The sequence below is a fragment of the Natator depressus genome, chromosome 22, assembly GCF_965152275.1.
Source record: "Natator depressus isolate rNatDep1 chromosome 22, rNatDep2.hap1, whole genome shotgun sequence".
Lineage (NCBI taxonomy): Eukaryota > Metazoa > Chordata > Testudines > Cheloniidae > Natator > Natator depressus.
Genome location: NC_134255.1, coordinates 15,435,299 through 15,449,427, shown reverse-complemented (window position 1 = coordinate 15,449,427; position 14,129 = coordinate 15,435,299). Strand labels below are relative to the sequence as shown.

Sequence of the window (14,129 nt, the reverse complement as noted above, 5' to 3'; positions counted from 1 at the left end):
GAAAAACAAGAAAATTCTTCTTAAACATTAAAGCTCTTTGCTGTTTGTTTTCTGAACGTCTAAAATTCATGAAAACTTAAAAAATGTTAATGAATGCTAACCAAGAAACATTTTGCTACTCTACTCCGAAACTGCTGATCCAGCAGTGCCGTTACCTTTAGAAAAATCATTGCAAGTGACGAATTGTTGATATTGCATGCTGTACAACGGGGAACAGGCCTCTGAGCTCAGTTCAACAGAGAGCCACATTAAGCAGAGCAGAATGGCTACTCTAGGGTCAGTGTTATTAGGAGATGGATAGTATGGGCTACGTTTTTCCTAAGGACAAGGAGAGGGAGAAAAAACTACATTAAATGCTAGAGCTCTGGCACGTTAGGGGAGCATTCCAGGGATGGCTAGAAAGAAAGAGAGATGCAGCGAGGCACTTACGTGAATGAGGAATGCCTGCGGTTTTCCATAGATGGAACACAGACAAAAAGAAAAGAGATACACCCAAAAACAAAAATGTCAAAGAGATGGAGAGGCAATAGAGACCATGGAGCTGGAAATTCAAAACAACAGATGCTATACTCAGTGGAGAGGGGTCAGGCAAGGGGATTACTGCAACAAGGTGAGAAGCTTTTCTTATGGGACTGGGTTCTCTTGGAATATGATGCTTGCTCCATTCTGTAGAACCTGCACTGTTCAGTGCTCCTGGGCTTGATAGTCAGGGTGATCAGGAGTGTGGCTACCTATAGGACTGTGCAAAACTCTCAGGAGCTCCAGAATGATCAGTGACAGCATGGAGGAGATAGCTCTGAACTCATGACAGTGCCTGCAAAGCATCATTAGCTTGAGCAGAGTCAGGAGAGCAGGAGATGCATGTGGACATATTCAGGCACATCCTTATGAAAGGGGTGAACGCCACATCAAACACCATGGGGGAGCATGGCAGGAACTCACAAGGAGCCAACTCGGGCTGACCCAGGATCTTAAGTCCTTGGCTGGGATCAGATACAAAAGAGGGAGGGACTCCATATAAAGCAAACATCAGCTCTTCCCTTCTGGCTCCAGTATGCTTCTTCATGCACACGGAATGTCATTATTTTCTCTTTTTCCCAGCTGGCAGAATTCACACTGAATCCCACCTCCAAAAATCAAACCTGATTTTGACTCCAGGGCTTTTTGCTCATGATCAAGATGGGGAGGGGAGGCCCCAGGCTGCAGAGAAGCATCCCACTGACAGAGGGAGATGATGCAGAGCAAGGCAGGTGAACATTTTAACAGAACAAACAGCGGCGCAGTGAAATAACCTTCCCTCCTTCCTGCAGTTTCAAACATATTCTCATGGCAGCTTCTCTGACACCCACCCGATTCCTCCCCTAGCCCCCAAGCAATGAAAATAGCCTGTAGCTTCAATTGGGAAACCCAGCCCTTCTCAATGGGCTGCTTGCTTGTATTATGAAAATGCCATCTGATTGACTGCTGCCCAAGTCTCCTGGAGAGTAGAATATTTGTTGCAGTTCTGGGGGTGCGGCCCAATACAAAATCTCACCCTAGGGAAAATATTAATGATGGAATCCGGCAAAATAATAAAAGCTCAATAGACTTTGCAAAGGGTGCACCAAGACCTGCAAGAGAAAGAGGGGGGAAGGGCTGGTTTTTACTTACGAACTGGCTGGGTCTTGAACTCAGACACCGGACTGATCTCTCCCAGGCCTTTGCCGTTGATGGCTGACAGTCTGATGTTATAGGTTGTCTCTGGCTTCAGGCCCATGATGGTGATCATGCCCTCCATGTTTGCTGTTGCAGAAATGAGAGAGGGGAAAAGGGAAGAGTGGGGTTTGAATGGACAGTCAGTACAAGCCCATTTTCATATCCTGTAATGTCAGGCACACAGATGTAGCGCGGGCTGTGCCTGGCCCTGCATGAAAGCCCCAGGAACAAAGCCACCCTCTTTTGTGGATAGTTTAGTGTAAAGACTGCAGGGCTAGCATTGCCGCCTGGGCCTCTCCCAAGGAGATGAGATGAGGTGAGACCCAGAGCAGGCACCAAGGGGAGCAACCGCTGCACCCGTCACTGGGGCTCTCCAAGGAGTGATCCTACATACCCCAATGCGGGGCTGTGGCTGCAGAGTGCACAGAGCCCAGTGCTGGTCAGCTGCTGGAGTGTGGCTTCCAAGCCCAGGCTCCCCGAACGTTTCACAGAAACAGTCCAGCAGCAGCCAAAGCAAGGCAAGTGACAGAGGGACTGGGAATGCAGATGTGGCAGCACAAGCATTCACATGGCGTGTCTGTGTGCGTAGGGTGCATACCTACATCTGCTGCATCCATGGGAATGGACAGCTTGCTGTATTTTAACCACACTGCGGAATAAAGCCACTGCTCTCCCCCCCGACAGAACAAAGGGTCTGCACAGCATGGGGGCACGTGAAGAGCCAGGCACACTCCAGGCTCCTAAGTGTTCCCATCTACCCCTTTAGCCCCTCTTGCATCCATGTGCAAAGCTCAAGGTATGACATCTGGGCTTGTAATCAGTGCAAGTCACTGAGAAAGAACCTGAATGGGACCCTGCAGTGAGAACAGGAGCTTTGTTCCTGCATGCTGGGGAGCATACATTTGCAGGGGAGGCTGATTTGTCAAGGCAGCCACAGTGCATCTCTGCTCAGCAGAGAAGAATAAACATGATGTGCTGGATGGGCGAGCCATCAAAGGGAGGATCCTGGCAATGGAAAAGATCCGGGAAAAATCACTGCTTTCCACCTGAATGGCTCACTGCTCGATGTGCACGCAGAGTTTGTAGTTCATGTTATTTGTGGGCCATTGCTTGGCATATGCAAGGCAGAATGTCTCACTCCCCTTACAGACCTCCCAAGATTCTGGTTGTAGGGTCTAGGCCTCGTTGTGTTGCATCATACAGCTTAGTATTCAATACCAGTTGGGAACAGCAATGCCTCAAGGGGAAACCAGACCCCACAGAGCACACCGTCACTGTCACACGCTGGATTCTTTAGAAGGAGGGGCCGAGAAAACCATTTGCTATTTGTCTACAGTATCGTGTGTGATGAAATGGGCAGAGACCCTCAGTTTAAGCTTTGCAGGCTGGTGGTACTCGACAGGCTCTTGCAGATGCAGCCAGACTAGAGGTTTTACACATCATCTGACTCCTAACCCAGCTCAAAGGTTGACAGGAATCATTCTGGATTCCTCACCTTGCCGCAGCTACCACAGCCTCTGCATGACCCTGAGCCATCACCGTGGGGAGAGATTTCCCTTCTTCCTGACACAGCACAATTTAAAAGCAGAAACCCTGGAGGCGCAAGCGATTGATGCGGGAGAAGAAGTACAGCTATCTGTCTGCTCAACTCCTGTCGAACTGACTGGGAGCCAAGCCTCCAGCAAGAGAAGAGGCTGCAACCCTCCCTTAGGAATCAAGCCGTGAGGCTCAGACACAGTTTAAGGAGAGAGGTGGGCGGGGGGGACTTAGTGAGGTTTTTATTGGCTGAACTAAAGAAAATCTATTTCCACTTCACAGAAAGGAAGAAATGGAGAAACCAAACCTGACTGTACCTATGGCGATGTAATTCCTGTGGGGGGAAGGGACTCTAGTGTGCTATGGTAATGCAAATAATAATACATATGGTAGAACCCTCTGGAACAAGATTCTCCCTCCACCAGCGCCAAACCACCTTGGTTTACTGGACTCCAGGGGGAATTTAAGGTGTATAGATTTGCACAGACTGTCGCCATGCTGCATGATTTGATGGGAGTTAGACCTCCTGGGGGAAAGGGAATTTGGACTCTGCTGACTGGTCACTTTCTGTAGTTTATGGCAGCGCTGCACAGAGTGGGCGGGGGATACAAACCAATATACATGAATGAAACCATTATGCAGATTAATGGGGCAGCTCCATCTGGGTTCCTGTGTGCAGAGCTGGTCACCCCATCTTGAATAGGGTATTTAAGATTATTTAAGTTTTCACTGAAAAATACCCAGGCTTTAAGAAGGTATTATTTGGTTTTTTACTGATTTTTACCTCAATTTTGGACCAAATACATGAAAATACTGATTATGTAAAGAAAATGCAGCACACTATGCTAGGCAGATGTGTTTGTTAATAAGTTAGTCTAAGTGTAAATGTGAGGCTGTCTGTTAAAGGAAGGCAATACAGTGACAGATAAATACACATGTGCGTTCATATGTGTATGTATTGTTAATATACAGTTCATTAAATAAACCATAGCATTAAACTGCTTTTACGTTCAATACTTTATTTTTCTCTATTAGTTGCTTTTATTTGGTTTTCCAGTCCTCCAATGTTAAATGTGATATTGACCCAGAAAAACGTGATGCTATTTTTTGCATTAATTTTCATCCATTTTTTTAAAATTTTTGTAGTAAGACTTAAATTCCTGGGAAACTTTAAACAAAATAAAAACTGAAAATGAAGGACCTTGAGGATATTGCTGAACTAGGGAGGGTACAGAGACCGGCAAAGAGAATGACTGGGGGCCTTGGAGGTTGAAAGGCCTGGGACTATTTACCTTAGAAGACGAAGAAGAGGGGACTTGATAAAATTATATAAAATAATGACTGGTCTAGACGGGACAGACCAGGAACTTCTGTTCTCCCTGTTTCACAACACAAGAACAAGGAGACGTTCAATGAAACTAAAAGATAGGAAACTCAAAACTGAATAAAGGAAATATTTTTTCATGAGTGATTGGATTGTGGAATTCACTGCTACCGGATGTCACTGAGGCCAAGAACTGTGCAAGATTTGAAAAGGGATTATACATTTGTATGGAGAAAGAATATCCCACTATAATAGTTAACACTAACAAAAAACTTTGGGAGGGATATTAAACTTCATGCTTTAGGTCTTAATCCGATTATTCACTATTAGAGATCAGGATGAGACCTTCATAGGCATGCATGTTACCACACATCTGCCCACCATGGGGTTTCTCACACTTTCCTCAGAAACAACTGGTACTGGCCACTGTTAGAGAAAGGGCACTGGGTTAATTGGACCATGGTGACTCCTATATTCCCACATAATGTGTTCGAATGAACAATATTTTAGTGCTGAACCTGCCCATGGAATGTCCCTGACAGATGACCTGGAAGGTCCATTAAAAATGTTAAAGCTGGAGTTAATTCCGATGCTTAAAAGGGAGGGGGGTTCTTAACCACCCCCGACTATATAGATTTCTGTCTAATGAGTGAGTCTCTCTCTCTCTCCCTCTCTCAGCCCAGATTCATCCTCCCTACGAAGCATGGTGGTACCTTCCTCTTAAATGAGCTTCTTGCAAACCAGTGTGACGACCCTTTGACCCAGGGAAAACTGGATCTGGAACTCAACTGGGTTTGGCTTTAAACGAAAAGATCAGGTGAGCACAATACTATTTCTGTTGCTTAGATCACAGTTACTTAGACTGCAAGCTCTTTGAGACAGGGACTGTCTTTTCACTTGTGAACAGCAACTAGTACAATGGGGACTGATCCCTGATTGAGAAATCCAGGTGATACTGCAATACAAATAAATACATACGTAATAAGAATAGGTCTAGAGTCCTTGTTGACACTATTGTTTTCTGATCCTGTAAGTAGTGGGGCTCTGCACAGCTGAATGGCAGGAACAGAGCACACAGCAGGGTAACTTGAAGGCATACACTTCATACCAGTGGGAGTGATTTTAGAATACCACCAACACCTGACCATGGTGTGGATTCCACTTTGGGAATCCTGAAGAGCCTAGAATGGATGCTGAAGTTAGAGGGGGGAACTTTCTCACTCCAAAAACAAGAAGCGACTCTTGAGATGCTAAGAGGGACAATGATTTTTCACACCCTACCTTCTTTGGCATCATACCACCTGGAATGCCAATCCTCCTCGCCCCGTGCTCTCCATTCCGCCTTGTACTTGAGGATGGGCACCCCACCGGTGGCCTCGGGCTCATCGAACTCCACCTGGGCAGTGCTGGAGTAGGGCTCCACTCTGTCAATGGAAGGAGAGGACGGAGTATCTGGGGGAGGAAGGAAAATAATAAGCAGTGATGTGGAGAGGGCAGGTGGCAAATGTCCATACAGCCTGTGCCCTTGGAGAGCAGGTGTCTGTGGCAATCCCAGAAATGTCTGCCTGCATTCTGCCTTGTGCTCAGGCCCACAGGTGGGACCCTGTCCTCATCCAAGCTTACTACAGGGACTCTTAGGAGGCAAACAGGTTCTCTGTGAATTGTGGAGTTTTCATTTCCTCCCTCCCATCAGGGACAAGAGACTCGCAGCATTTCCCTCCTGGTCACTTATTTACTCTGACGAATAAATACAGCTGGCACATGGCTATGCATGCCCCCTGGAGACTATTCTGCTGCTTCGGGCCTTCCTCACAGAACATTTGAATGCACAGCTGGGTAATTCCTAACTATTTCCATGGCAACCAGGCACATTAATTATTGAGGGCACTCTGAGTTCAGGATAGTGGAGCCCCTCCCAGCCTGTTTGGTACCAAGGCAGGTGGAGAAGCCTGTCTGGATGGCATGTGCTGCTTTGGGATTTGTGTGTGGCAGCAGTTTTATGGAGGATAGTTCACGGCGCTGCTATTAAAAGCCAAAAAGCAAGATTCTGTCACAGCACCACTGGGTACTGTAAGGTGCATAAACACCTACTTGGGCAAAAAGCAGCCACCTCCAAAAATGGGGCAGGAGCCAAAATTCCTGGAATTGACACCACCTTCAAACTTGTGAGCTACAACTGGCTGCTCTGATGCCCCTCCAGGCAGACACTTGGAGTAGAGAAAGGCTTTCCCTTCATCACACCACTGCAATGACTGCCTGTGCATCCCGCCAGCCCTCCTCCTGTCAATGGATCACGGGGCTGTGTGGGACACTCACCTGCTTGCACAAGGATGAATTCTGAAGACTCCTGGCCGATGCGATTCACTGCGGTGCAGTTATAGTTCCCAAAGTCATTCTCGGAATCCGGTGTCACCTGGACATTTAAGGATCAGGAGTGGGGGTGTTTAAGGATGCACCCAGATCTCAAAGCCCAACTTCCCCAACCCCTGCTGGGTTTTACTGAAGGGGGAGATACCAAGGTACCATAACATGGATGCTGAGCATCAGCGCATCAGAGACACGTGCAGGCTGCCCAGGGGCCCTGTGGTGATAGGTGAGAAGCTGAAGACAAGGCCCTGCCTCTGCTCCACAGGCTGTTCAATTTACAGGGGTCAAAGGGCCTTCTTTAGCCTCCTGCCCCGTTATCTCCCCCTTTCCTGCACCCTCTCTCCTTTAATCAAACTGCACAATGACACACACATGTACCACAGTGAAGGGGGAGAGACTGTAGATCAGGTGTCTCCACAGATATCGTCCCGAGATACAGAGCAAGAGACTGTGTCTTCCTAGGGCTCTGTGCAGCACTCAACATAGAGGGGTCTCAGGCCTGATTGGATCCTTTGAGAACTACCAGGATAGACACAACAAATGAACAACAATCCTATTTCATTTGTAACTTGGATGCTTCCTCCTGATTTCTTGCCTTGCCTACAATGATGTGTCACTCTCACGTGTTCCCTCTTGTCCGACATTTAGACTGCAACCTGTTCAGGGCAGAGAATGGGCCTCTTATTGGTTTGCAGCCAAGCATGCTTCTGACCACTAACGAGCAATCCATTCTTCAGCCCTTAATTGGAATGGTCCTGTCTCTTGGCACACAGTGTGCCATCTCTGCTCCTGCCACAGGCCAGGCCATAACTTCTTGCCACTAGGGGCTGGAAATGCTTCTTCCCTGTTTACAGACGGGGCAGCAACAGACCGCACAGAGTGACAGAGAACTCCCATCAGGGCTCTCGGTGCCACAAACATACATTAATCTATAACTCATGAAGGCTGTACATTCATATCCCTCCCCTTGAGAGCCCCCTTTCCTCACCTCCAGGTAGCTGGCTGACGGGGTGTTGTAGATCTTGATGTTACTGTAGTTGGAGCTTGGTAGCAGCTGTCCATCCCGGAACCAGGAGATGACAGCACTGGGGTAAGCAAACACCTCGCATGTGATGTTCACTTGATTCCCCTCCCAGGTGTAGACTGCCACAGGGCCCTGCAGCTTGGGGGCATCTGGGAACCAAGACAACATCATTTGAGGCAACTGGAGCCATAAATGCCCCCCTGCACCAGCCCAGTTCCCCAGCTGGGGCTCTGTACTCCTATGCAGGAAATCCAAGTCTGGTTCCTGGGCCTGGTGTCCTGACCTCCACTCCTTGGCAGGGGATAGGAGTTGGGGCTGGCAAGGGCTGGGAATGCTAAGCTCCTGGGGTGGAGCTCAGCAGACAGTGCATTACACATCCAGGGAACAGAGTGTGCCTCCTGCCACTCACCCATGGGCGCATGCTCTCCAGCTGCTCAGAGAGCACCAGGGGATGCTCTACCAAAGGGAATGATACCATGGGTGGAGGATGTGGATCAGAGGGCTCCTCAAGTCCTGCCAGGCCTCAGTTAGGCTGTTCAAAAACGGAGCTGGGGGAAGGTTTGAACAGCAGCTGCCCTGCTGTACCAAGCCAATGCACGAGGACTGAGGAAGATCTAGCTTCCTTGCTCTACCTTCAGGAGGCACAAACCTGGCCCACAAACACCTTGGGACATGTCACCAGATGGTGTAAACTGATGCAGCTCAGGATTTGCACTGGAGTGGTGTTGATTTACGCCAGCTGAGGGCCCAGGGCCCTTCATTTGCGCACACAGAACTGTTTATGGACCCTGCTTTATTTGTCTTCCCAGAAAGCAATATGGCTGGTTCTTACCCCAGAAACTGATTCTAGACTGCGTGGACTCCCATGACCTTCGCTGAAACAGAACATGGCTCACTGCCATCTAACAGGCATCAGCCTTGGGACAGCATGCCCTGCGGCCACCTGAGCCACTCCTTAGGGAATCAGTACTGCCCCCTCTGCAGACAAGAGCCCATTGACCATACTTACATTGCACTTCAAGATACATGGCCTGGGAGTCTTGCCCGATGGTGTTGCTGGCTGTGCACACATATTCTCCAGCATCCGTGTACTGAATGTCCTTGAGCGTCAGGGAGGACACTCGGGCGTGGCTGTGCACCACTATGCGCCCATCCAGAGTCTAGTAGGAAAGGAAGACAGAGTACGAGACAGGGCCCCTGTGGCTGCTTGGGGCAGACAGGGTGTAAGGAGGCCGGGCCGCTGTGGCACCAGGGTTTAATACAGTTCTATTCCCCCATCAGCTCTCCCTGCCCACCCGCTTAGCCCCCCATGCTCAGTACTTTAGAAGTGATCACCTGCAAGCAGTCTAGAGCCGTATAGTAGTGAAATTTACCAAAGCAGCATTACTCCTTGCTGTACAGGGCTGAATGCAGCAATCCCAAAGCACCAAGGAAGTGGGAGAGGAGTTACCTATCCCACGCTAACACATGTCAAAAGATATGCAGCTAAGGAAGGTGGTGTCTCCTGTTGAGAGGTTTCCAAGCTTGGCAAGCCATGGCTCTTGTGTTCAGAGTTACAACGCAAGGCTTGATAGATACTAGCTAAGGGATTCCCCACTTACTGCACTCTTGTAGAGCCCTACTATGACTAGGTCAGTTTCCAACAGACCTGAACACCCAGATCGCAGGCTTGATTCTCCTCTCACTTGTATCCGTTTTACACCAGAGTGACGCTACTGATTTCAGTGGAGTCATTCCCAGTTCACATCAGTGTAAATGAGCACAGAACCAGGACCCTGAGTTTGAATCAGAGGCCATGTAGTGTGAAAGTTCAGTGCTCCTGTCTGAACATGGGGCTGACCAGCACAAGATTTGTAAACAGGGTGGGAAAATATATGAGTCTTCGAATACCCTTGCTTGAAGTTTTCGTAGGGTCTGTGAGTTTAAACAAGTTCTGTAATAAGGTGATTGGCTTCAAGCCGATTTAGGAATTGCTCCTACATGCGGTGTGTGAGTATATATATGTCAGGCAGCATACAGATAGGGAGCATTACATCCCGGTTACAAGGTGTTCAAAGAGATTACAACTGTCTGTCAGAATCACCTTGTTCCTTAACAACTGAAATGTTGCAACTCCCAACATCCCTGAATCGTACGAATGAATCATTCAAGACAGGCTCTCCCAACCCATATAACCATGGAACTTTGTCACCTTTCCCTGCTCCTTGCTGCTTTTGCCTTACCGACTACACCAATTTAAGCCCTTTGAAACACAGACATCTACTTGTTTGTGAGTGCCTAACAAGCTTCTGGGCGCTACCAACTGGTAAATTGCACTTCCTTGTGTGTGCGCAACTGCGTGTTGTGATTACAACAGTAAGTGCTCCAAACTCCCAGCTAAACAGACTTACAATCGCAAACCCCAAAGAAACTCTGAGCCTTAGCAGAGAGTGCGCTATTGAGATCTTGGGTGCACAGCTCTTCTGGGTCTAAGACATCTTTTTGTTTAGAGGTTGCAGCCTGGGAAAAGCTTGAGGCTGAAAGAGTTAATTATAAGTAAAGATGATCATCCAGCTCTGAACAAGGTGTGCTGAAAAGACAGGCCCCGCTGTTTCCAGCTCTATCTCAATCCATTAACTCAGCACTTTTTTGTCCTTTAAGCCTTTCATATCTACAAGCAGAAAACTGATATCCATTGATAAAATATGGAAGCAATTCTGCCTCTCTCTCTCCTGTCCCCCCTGCTCCAAGAAGGTTTGCGGCAAGCTTGACGAAACCAAGCCAAGGCCACATGCTAACAACTTTGCCCTCTCTCCGTGGCACAGTCTCCAGGACACAGAGACATAGAGCTCTATTTCATGCATGCATGGGACAGTGTGCCAGTCTGGATCATTACATTTGGTAGCTTTACAGGCGCTGTGAAAGGTTTCCTAATGAGGCATTAGTCTATCGCAATATGTTTTCCATGTGAAACCATATTTTTTTCGTCTTTGCTCATTGTGCTGTGGTCATAAAAGTCAGACCAACAGTACATCTAACCCAGTATCTTGTCGTCCAACAGTGACGGGTGCCAGATGCGTCAGAGGGAATGAACAGAACAGGACAATTATCAAGTGATGCGTCCCCTGTCGTCCAGTCCTTGCTCCTGATAGCTGGAGGTGTAGGGACACCCAAAGCACAAGGCTGCATCCCTCACCATCCTGGCTAATGGCCACAGATGCACTTATCCTCCATGAACTTATCTAGTTCTTTTTTGAACCCTGTTATAATTTTGGCCTTCACAACATCCCCTGGCAACAAGTTCCATAGGCTGACAGAGCATTGTGGGAAGAAGTACTTCCTGATGTTTGTTTTAAACCTGCCACCTATTAATTTCACTGGGTGACACCGGGTTCTTGTGTTATGTGAAGAGGTAACTTTTTCACTTTCTTCACACCAGTCATGATTTTCTAGACCTCTATCATACACCCTCAGTCACGTCTTCTCTAAACTGAACACTCCCAGGCTTTTTAAGCTCTCCTCACATGGAAGTTGTTCCAGACCCCTCATCATTTCTGTTGCCCTTCTCTGTACTTTTCCCAATTCACAGGGCATTAGATGCTATCAAAAGAGTTGGCCTGGTTTTCAATACTCCAGAGCTAAAGGGACATTTACTCCTATGTGGGTCAGGAGAGTCTGTTTTTAGGATGTTTGAGTCCTCTCCAAATAGAGCACACAGGTACAACCCCTTGCCCCCGCACCCGGCACACAACTGCCTCTCACACATATTGGCATCATTAGCAAAGTGGCAAGCACCACCAGGCAGAGTCACCCTGAAATATTGGACACAGCTGGAAAATCAAAAGGAAGGAGATGAGGGACCCATCCTAGCTCTGTGCTTTCATTATCCCAGTCAGAGTGCACTTAACTGGGAATTAGCATTGCCTTGCACAGATATCAACAAGGCACCATTAATTTGGGACCGGATTATGTTGGAGTGGAATGTTTCAGATAAGTCCAGTTCACAACTCAAGCCATAATAAGACTGTCTGTTTTGCCTTAACTGAGCTTTTAACAGCTGTTTGTGACGATAACACTCTTTTTGGTTCATATCTGCTGCTAACTTCTGACGCTCTCCCTTTCTCCAGTACATTCTGGGCTGGAATGGTGAGGGAGGATTTACAGGGCTATGTCGAATGAGAGCATGGCTGATTGGGGTTCGGAAGCACAAGTAGCTAACAGCTATTTCCCCTCCAAAGTAGCTTATGCAAGGCAAGAGTATAATAAAGTATCCTTCACAGACCCCCACTCAACTCCTTTAGAAGTCAGGGAGGGAAACGATTTCAGACCGACTAAGCTTAGTAGCATTACTTTTGAAGTTAAAAAGGCACGAGATAAACAGTGCAATGTATTAAAGAATATACAATTATAACATGAATTAACTTAGGCATAAAGAAAGGAAACTATTAAAATTCCAAATCCTCCAGTAGAAACCAGCATGAATATTCTACGTCTCCATCTTCCATGTTCATGGCTCTCCAACATACTACTTCAGAACAGGACGAGGCAAGTTCCCATCATCCTCACCGGAAGCAGATGTTGATGGGCTTGGGTAACAGCCGAACCTTGTCTAAACCACATCACCCTCTCTACTTCCATTGGGTTAAGATACTCAGTCAGGCTTCCAAAATACTGCTGCTAAGAATACGAAATGCAGTCACCAAGCTCTAACCACCACTGCTGTTTGCTTGGGAATTAGGTTCCCAGGCACATTTGGAAGGAAGAAGTCTCTCTACAAATCATGAATATGTAAAAATAGAATATTTTAAATACATAATTTCATATGAAAAATATCAACCGATTTGCACCAAATTGTGTTATTTAAATACATTTAACTCCCCCCAAGTTTCCCCTCCTCCCCACAAAGAGATACATAGATAAGGTAAATTTAGGAGCATTTTGTGGAGAAACGCAGCCTGGGGACATGTAATTGCATTGCTTTTGAGATGGAATGTGATGCAATTGTTTTTTCAGAGAAGACTGAACCTAATGAGAGCAATGAGCAAACAGGTGAGTTGGGCTGGAGTGGAGGCAGCCAAGTTCTTAGAGGGAAGCTACTTTCCCAAGCTACATGGAAGGGAAAGTCTCATAATTCCAGCTAATTGCCACCTCTCGGGTGGCCATTTGGCTAAATGGGCTTTTGTTTATTTGATTTCACATCCACTGAAAATTACAGTCTTGTGGTTTAAACGGCAAGTAGGATTCTCACGCATGACCTCTGCCAACTCCTGACACAGCTTGTTTGCTCATCCAAAGATGCGTCACTATAAGTCAAGCAACTTCTACCACTATCAGCTGATCTTTTTTCTTTTTTTAATACGGTTAAATTACTAATACTGGTTTAGCTGGCTTGGTTACTGTACTAGCGATATGTTAATCTGTAATACTTTTAAAAAAACCTAAAGGGATTGGCTATTGGTCTGGTAATCTTATACCTCTTGCTTCTCGGGCCGAGTCCACGAAGCCTGGAAAGAACAGATATAAAACACACACACACACAAAAAAAGCAATAGATGTTTATCAAGTGTTGCATTTAGGTAACATACTGTATGCATCACACTGCATTCTGTGCACATGCAGGCTCCAATTTAGATCACTTCTGGGAGGGGAAAGGGGAAGATGAGGTGGGAAATAGCACTGATATTTCCATTTCCCAATATAACTTCAATTTGGATTTGCATTCAGCATTTTAATTTTTTAAAACTGATTTTAAGATGAATTATTAATCAAGGGCTAATGATATTTGAAGACTTTGTGCTTCTGCTGTTGCACATTAAGCAACTGTATATTTTGCTCTGGTGCATCTCACCACTTCTATAAACATGTCCCATGGAAGCAACTCCGATGACCCAGGTCACTCAATGCAAAGATATTTATAGAACTGGTTTCCTAACGCTGATTTTGTTATTTGCACAGATACACTGGTTATTAATGCTTGCACTGTTAACACGGCCATGCATTTGTACCATTTTTACATGCATGCTTTGTCTGGAATAAGAGTTCTCATATTACACAGCTGAGGAAAAATGTGAACTCCAGAATCAAACAAAAGACAACAACAATGAATTCTTTACTCCACTAGGTAATTCTCCAGCTAGCAGTCCACTTAGGGATGCTCTCAATCCTTACTGGGGATGGAACAAACAAATAGCAGGCACTCTCTCC

The 14,129-nt window shown here is 46.7% G+C and overlaps 1 protein-coding gene across 6 annotated transcripts in view; it reads right to left on the bottom strand.

The window, feature by feature from the left end:
• The window catches only part of NCAM1 (neural cell adhesion molecule 1), a 251,698-nt gene that overhangs the window by 60,202 nt on the left and 177,367 nt on the right, over positions 1-14,129 (bottom strand). For 3 of the 6 annotated variants that reach the window (XM_074936568.1, XM_074936564.1, XM_074936566.1), the window contains exons 9-14: positions 13,400-13,429; positions 8,956-9,106; positions 7,911-8,095; positions 6,872-6,968; positions 5,837-6,007; positions 1,651-1,782 (exon numbers count right to left, since the gene is read on the bottom strand). In XM_074936568.1, coding sequence (XP_074792669.1) covers positions 1,651-1,782; positions 5,837-6,007; positions 6,872-6,968; positions 7,911-8,095; positions 8,956-9,106; positions 13,400-13,429 — 766 coding nt within the window. The remainder of the gene's footprint in view (positions 1-1,650; positions 1,783-5,836; positions 6,008-6,871; positions 6,969-7,910; positions 8,096-8,955; positions 9,107-13,399; positions 13,430-14,129) is intronic. The other 3 variants (XM_074936569.1, XM_074936565.1, XM_074936567.1) reach the window with 1 other exon arrangement.